We start from the raw sequence: 7,959 nt of genomic DNA on the forward strand, positions 1-7,959 counted from the left end.
AACTGGAAAAATAATAAAGACTACAGAAACACAGCTGACATGACTCGAAACAGCAACCACTGTAAAAAAGCAAAATGAACATTAATAGAAATGGTAAGTGCTTTCGCAATATCAAGATTGCTTCATCAGGCCACAGTAAAAACAATGACACAGTTTGAATGAATAAATACTAACATTAATCCAATCAATTATTCAATCAACCAATCAGAGGAGTAAAAACTTTCACATGACATTAAAACAAAATGCACTTATCCTGTAATATAACAATATAGCACTTCACCATTGATGCTGATTAACGCAATAAACTTTCATAAAAATGATAAAGATGACATAAAATCATAAAACTATTATTTCAAACTCATCTTTTTAATTTCCTTGATTTCAGAACTGGTTTCAAAGAGACAAAATCATTAAGCCCATGCCCCTTATGTGCTGTAACACTCAAAATCCAGTGCAGCTCAATGCATTCTGTCTCATTAAATCATCCTTCCTCACACCCTCATGTACAACTTCTAATACCTGAAAGAGGAAACTATGTTCCTCCCCCTTACTTTTTATGTGTTTTGCTATAGCACTATAATCGAAGCCCTTGCAGGCACAATAATAATGGTCTCTGATATGCTGATATGTTCTCTCAAGGGCCTATTTGTTTTGCCCACATAAAATACTGTGCTTACCTTACAGTGGGCTAAATACACCAAATTTTTGTATTAGTCTGGTGCTGCCCTTATGTAATAAGTCCTCCCATTGTCAGGATGACTCATCTATGTAAGTACAAAAAGAGCATGCATTGCATCACCGCATGCCCACCACTTGATCATTCTCTTGGGACTCAGGCCTAGAGCCTGCCAACTCTATCTCTTCATCTGGATGTAATATATGCCAATTCTGTGCATTCATATCCCTTAACATATTAATATCAGTACTATAAGTTAAACACATAGTACGATCATTATTACACCTATTACTATCACTCTGATCAACACAAGGGTTTCCTCTTGGTAGTTCTAGACTTTCTATTCAGCAAACAGACCCCATCAACTTCAAACTGTCCGTAACCCCTCATAATAAAATCCAATCTAATCTGTTCTAAACCCGCTTCAAACTTAGTCTCTAGGAAGACTCTAGAACTCCGCATTTCCTGTCCTTTGATAACATTGAAAAATACATGTCTTGGGTGCATGCTACTACGGTGTACATAGGAAGGTTAATAACGATCTTTCCTGTACATCCCAGTGGAAAAAAACACCATCTGACTCCCTACTTATTTCTACATCCAGATAATCAATCTGTGAATGGAATAGTTCAGGGAGAACTTCAAAAAATCTGTTGCTATTATTCAGAGCTGCGAAAAAATCTTTCAGTTGCTCAACACTACCTCCCCATAACAAAAAAAGACTGTCCACAAACCAATGATAGAAACATACCTCTCATCCTATCAAATTAAATATATTGCTACTCTCCCATTCTACCATAACAAGATCGGCATAGCTATTGGCACAATAAGTGCCCATAGCTACACCTGAAACTTGTAAATAATATAATCTGTCAAAGATAAAACCGTTACACTCCAGAACAATGAACTCTATATGCTGCAAACTGTACCCACTATTTTTGAACAAAAAGGCTTTAGTCATACTGTGACGGCTGTGCCCTGGCCCAGCAATCAAGGAGCCTCAATCCTCACCACTAACACCAGGGAGGGCGTCTCATATATGAGGAAAGGATAACAAATACACACAGTAAAGTACAATTTCCTTTAAGTGCACACAGAGATCACAGTCAGTCTGGAGCTGGTTGCTTCCTTGCTCTCCAGGTCCCCAGTAAGACTCCCCACTGGCACAGCTAAAGGGTCCAGATCTCAGCCTAGCTGGCAAGCTCACCCCCACTACCCTCTCTGTCCCACCAGTGCTTCGTGTCCCTGCCCAAGTAGCTGACACACACCCACACACTTTGAGATAAGTATTTATACAACTTCACAGACACTCCTGGGAAAGGCTGACACAGATTATCCAGCTATGCCCCTTTACCCAGATTATACAGTAGTAATTACTGCCACCACTATCTAATACATAGCAGCTACCCAAAGGCCCTTAAAAGGGTGTCCAATTAATACTGTGCAGTATTATTATCCAGTTAGTAGTATAGCCCAGGGCTAAAGCTTTAGGAGTGGCTTAGACAGTAAACTCTATAAATATGCAATGTACTCTAGAGATTAACCTATCTCTACATAAACCAGCCACAGGTAAAATGTTTTAAAATATTTAATAATAAATAATTAAAACACAAGATGATACTACTACAATGCAATGCTACTCAAGAATTCAGAGATCACACAGACACATAAAATAATTCTGTAGTACAGTTCTGACATAACAGAAAAACACTTAAGTCTAATCTTTATAGTCCTAGCTATTTCTACAAGAAAACATACTTCTAAGATAACTTATTTAAGAGCAAGGCAGTGCTGAGTTAGATGGTCCAAGATCAAAATGCTTAATCTCTGGTTCCCACTGTTTAAATGAAACTTCAGTTCTGATAAAACATTACATCATTTCTTTACACTTTCCTGGTTCCTAAGCTGACAGACACTGTATTTGCATTCTTTTATACTTAGAGCAATAAAGGACATTCCACATGTAAATTCTGGTCATTAACTTTAGCCTTAAAACAATAGGCAGGATGCTTACTCCAGACTCCTCAACTCCAAATTCTAACTTCAAAGGAATAAGACATAAGTTCATTTTAATTTCAAAGTAAGATTTGAAATGCTTGACTTAGTTTTCCTTACAGCAGATGGCAACATTTTGGTTATGTCTCTGTTCTCTGATATGGTCTTTATAGTAAGTATAATCTTATTTACATAAATATTAGTTATGACATTTTTCCTCAGGTCGCCACAGGGTGCTACTGGTGATCACAACAAACGCATGCATGTCCACACTCGGATACAAGTGCACAAATAATGTACACTATTCTGGGGTCACTTCAAACCCACAAAGTGAAATCCCCTTACAAGGAGCTAGGAGTAGATATCTATCCACAGCTAGGTGACTGCTAACAGTACTGGAGTAACCTCTCTAAGATTACCCAACATCACAGCCATGCAGGTACAGTCATGCTTCTGTGCTGACACTGGGTATGGGTCTTCTCTCCCATCTAGAACCCCAGCTGTATGACTGTGAGTCTGATATGCAAGATGTTCTTATCAAGCTATTAACAAGTGGTTGTGGAAAAAAGGAAGTAAGCAGCCACAGGTACATATTCCCTGTACCCCCCCCCCCCACACACACACACACTGAAATTTGGTCCTTGACTCTGACAGTTGTGTAGAAATCTAAGACAGATCAGCTGGTCTAGAACTGGTTGTCCTAAGTAATTTCTAACATTGTGTTTCCATGATATAGATAGTTTTCAAGTTGAAATATGAATCCAGTTAAAGGCAACTGGTTTGTTTATTAGAAAACATGATTTTTATTTCTGAAATAACTATCTCAGAGTTTGATGCCATTAATCCTCATGGACCACAACTAATTGAAATGGGATTTATGTTCTGTGTCCTGGTAGACCTGAGGGAGTAGAACATTATTAGGGAATAATTCAGCAAAGACATTTTAATTTGTATTGAAAAATGTACTTCTGATGTACTAATGTGTACTATTTGTGGCATTTATGAACTTCGGCCGTTCCATCCAGGCAAAACCTGTAACATGAACTGCTTTCTTTTCACAGGCCTGTCTCATCTGACTTTGGACCCTAACACAGCACATCCTGGGCTCACTCTGTCTGAGGAACTTACCAGTGTGAAGCATGGTGCTGTTAAACTACAGCTGTCTGACAACCCTAAAAGATATGATTCACATCCCTGTGTGCTGGGATCACAGGGCTTCACATCAGGAAAGCATTACTGGGAAGTGGAGGTGGGGTCCAAGACTGACTGGGATGTAGGTGTTACTAAAGAGTCCAGCAGCAGGAAGGGGAAGTTTGCAATGGATCCAGAGGATGGATACTGGGTAATATATCCGTGGAATAAGACGTACTGGTCTCTGCATTTGTCAGACCCACTTCTTGGACTGTGTGTGAAATCACAGAGGATTGGAGTATACCTGGACTATGAGGGAGGTCAGGTGTCATTTTACAATGCCAGTAACATGTCCCACATCTATACCTTTACTGATACTTTCAAAGAGAAACTTTACCCTTTTTTTTGGGTTGGTAATTCACAACCACTAAACCTATTTCACCTAAAACTGTAATGATGATTTGCACATACCAACGTTTATTGTCAAGGAAACTATTGATGTATCCAAATGTCTATAAAATACATTTTAGTCACTGTAGAACAATGTAAAAACATGCCTGTTTCAAAACTGCTAGAATAGTGCCATGTACACAATAGAAATAGCAACAGATATTAGTGGATAATTAAACAGCTGAATTAATTTAATTCATTGTACTGCACTCTTAATACACAAGTGTTATTTACTACAGGGGGGGAAGTGGGTGCTGAAGCAACATTTTTACATGACTCTTAATAGAAAATTGCATTCCCTCCAAGTAAAAGGCTGAATAGTATATATATATATATATATATATATCACTGCATATGGAAATTATTGCTTCCAAAAGTCATATTGTCAAAGTCATGGCAATTACTTGAGCCATACATATGGAAATGTCTGCTTGTGGAAAGATTTGTGTGTGAAAAGCATCATGGGTAAACTTATATGAGAGCATTTACATGATGTACATAAGAAAGGAAATAACGACCGATTTCCAGGACATATGCAATCATAAATTTCTGCTTAGTATTCCTTAGCAGCCTTGGAAAGTTGAAACTGTAGTACTTTAGATATCAGTTCACATTTGCTCTGAATTTTATCTAACATTCTAGACTTTTAAATTTGATAAAAAGCTACAAACACCTGCTTAATGAAGTATGTGCTAAACATTATTGTTGCAAAATATTATACTTGCTTATTCAGCTTAAGAAGAATGTCTTACAACTTCTGTTATTGAAATTTTTATTATCAGGAACTTAATTACCTGTTCTATCTTAAAGTAAACTGCCAAATAAAAATAAAGGATTATGTTCCTGTGGTGTTTTTTTCTAATCAAAAAATGCATTAACTACACAATGCTTAAGATTGGTAGTGAACGAATAAGTAGCACCAGACAGTTTGAACAGCCTCACTGACTCACAGCCTGAACACTGCATGCACAGCCTCACTGACTCACAGCCTGAACACTGCATGCACAGCCTTACTGACACACAGCCTGAACACTGCAAGCCCAGCCTCACTGACTCATAGCCTAAACACTGTATGCACAGCCTCACTGACCCACAGCCTGAACACTACATACACAGCCTCACTGACCCACAGCCTGAACACTGCATGCACAGCCTCACTTACCCACTGCCTGAACACTGCATGCACAGCCTCACTGACTCACAGCCTGAACACTGCATGCATGGCCTCACTGACTCACAGCCTGAACACTGCATGCACAGCCTGAACACTGCATGCACAGCCTGAATACTGCATGCATCAGTTTTATGGGTAAGGACTGTTGGTTAGGATACCAGAGTTGTCAAGTTATAGGCATTCCTGTATGTATTTTGTCTCATTTATTTGTCCATGTTTTGATTGATTGGAGTAAATTTATTTTATTTTTATTTATTTATTTGACATTTTTGACAGGGACAGTCCGACTGGATGCATGTCCATTTTCAGCGGAGGCCCGGGGAGAAAAGCTCCAAGGGTAAGCAGATACAGCATTACATAATACCAGTATTACATATTATAAATAGACTATTTACAGAGATTACATAAGTAAGCAAGTTAAACAAGTTCCACAGGTTAGAGTTAATCCCGAGCATAAATAAGGATTAAATTAAATTACACAGTAAGCTGGTTAACAGATTATTACACATTCTAGAGAGAGTTAGCCAGGCTTGATACAGTGACATAGCCAGTTAAGTGACAAATGTTGTTTGAGTCTAGTTTTAAATTGACCTAAGGTGGAAAGTAAGGTAATATCAGCTGGAAGAGAGTTCCAGGATCTACTTACAGAGTTTGCAAAGAGAGTCACCGGCTGTGTTATTAATTTTGCTAGTCTGAATTAGTAGTTTGGGAACACTGTAAGGCTACGCCAAACTCCAAAAATCAACAAGCGTTGGCACCACCAACCACAAAAGGCGGACCCTTTGTATATAATCCACAAAGTTTATTAAAAGTCCAATTTTACAGATTTAAAATAAAAATAAAAAATGTGACAACATTCAAAAGAATTTTACTATTGCATTTACGTTTACATACTGCCCAGAAGCTTTAGATATACGTAGGATAGTGAGAAAATACTGGTACTGTTTAGCACTTGACAAAGATCTTGCTAAAATTCTAAACTTTGGCCCTATTGTGACCTATAGACAGGGGGTAAATATGAAAAAATTATTGGAAACAAAACCTAATGTGAAGAAAAATAACAGGGGTACACATAAATGTGGGGCATGTAAGTATTGTACATATATTGAAACACCAGAAATGTTCATCATCAGGAAAAAAAAGTTCTTTGTCAAAGAAACATTTAATTGTAATTCAAAGGCAATAGTATACTTAGCCCAGTGTACACAGTGCACATCATTTTAAATAGGAAAAACAGATAGGCGTTTACGGGACATGATTTATGAGCATTTTTATGCAATTGCAAGGAATAAAAATGAAAACGCCCTAGCGAGGCACTGTACACAACACATAGGTCATAGTTTTAAATTTATGGTAATTAATCAAATTAAAAACAATGTACAAGAACACAATTTTTTGAACGATAATTATCTGAAATTGGAATTAGAAAGGAATGAACTATGCTGGCAGTTACGATTGGGAGCATGCAGAGAACCAGGACTTAACGAATTATGCTCACTTGCATGCGTATTAAAAATGAAAAGTTTATTAAGATAAATGTATAATTAGTTTTTAAACAAATTTTTTTATTTTTTGTTGGAGAACACACTCCCTATTTATCTAAGTCGTAACCAAAAATTGTGTATCAGTCAGGCCATATATCTACACACATTATAATTTTTAAATAATTAACTGGTTTGTAAATGAATGATTGTTAAACATTAATTTTTAAAGAATTAATTTTTATAAATTAATTTAATGTGAAAATTTATATTTAATTATTTATTATTATACACTTATTTAATTATTAACAATCACATAGGAATGATCAAGATTTAATAATATTTAGGCATGATTTAAATAGCCACTATTATTATTATTGTTTATTTTAAAGAGAGATTAACTTAACATTCAGTATATATTATATGTTCACTTGCTTGTTTGTGTGCCTTGTCGGTTGCATGTTGACAATTTTGAAGAGACGTATAACTTGTTTTATATTTTTACTTATATTCATATATTTTTTAACATAGATACGTCTAGGAGAGACAGTGTAACTATGTATTATGCATAGAAGACTCTCTTATAAACAGGATTATAACACTTGCGGATACAGACGCTATCTATAAGTTAATTATTTTTATTTAACGTTTTTAAACAAATTCATTATTTTATATTAAACACGCATTTTCAGGGTTTATCTAAGGTGTATGTAAGGGCTATATAATCAAGTATTTAGTGTGAATAAGCAATACAACAAGTTTCAGTAAAACTGTTTGTCTAATGACTGATTAAAACTTGCAGAAATTATAAACATTTTTGTAAAAAACAGGGACATTTAGACCCTGTTGCCTTAAAAAGGTGTAATTAGAATTTTGCGTAATAAATGCTAAACACCTGTGGCTACCTGTTTGTATTTAAACATTAACTGACTTTAGTGCTAGTGTTTTGTCTGAAGAAGTCCGGATATTAATCTGGACGAAAAACGCTTTGTAGCGTTTAACTTTTTATTTTTATTTTAAATCTGTAAAATTGGACTTATGATAAACTTTGT

General features: G+C 36.1%; 1 protein-coding gene across 1 annotated transcript in view; it reads left to right on the forward strand.

The window, feature by feature from the left end:
* The window catches only part of LOC122798671 (zinc-binding protein A33-like), a 1,060,809-nt gene extending 1,056,002 nt beyond the window's left edge, over nt 1-4,807 (forward strand). The window contains exon 6 of the mRNA XM_044067764.1: nt 3,733-4,807. Within this exon, the coding sequence (XP_043923699.1) occupies nt 3,733-4,256 (524 nt within the window). The 3' untranslated portion in view covers nt 4,257-4,807. The remainder of the gene's footprint in view (nt 1-3,732) is intronic.
* The last annotated feature ends 3,152 nt before the right edge of the window (nt 4,808-7,959 follow it).

Source organism: Protopterus annectens, chromosome 3.part1, assembly GCF_019279795.1.
Source record: "Protopterus annectens isolate FY-2018-M chromosome 3.part1, PAN1.0, whole genome shotgun sequence".
Lineage (NCBI taxonomy): Eukaryota > Metazoa > Chordata > Ceratodontiformes > Protopteridae > Protopterus > Protopterus annectens.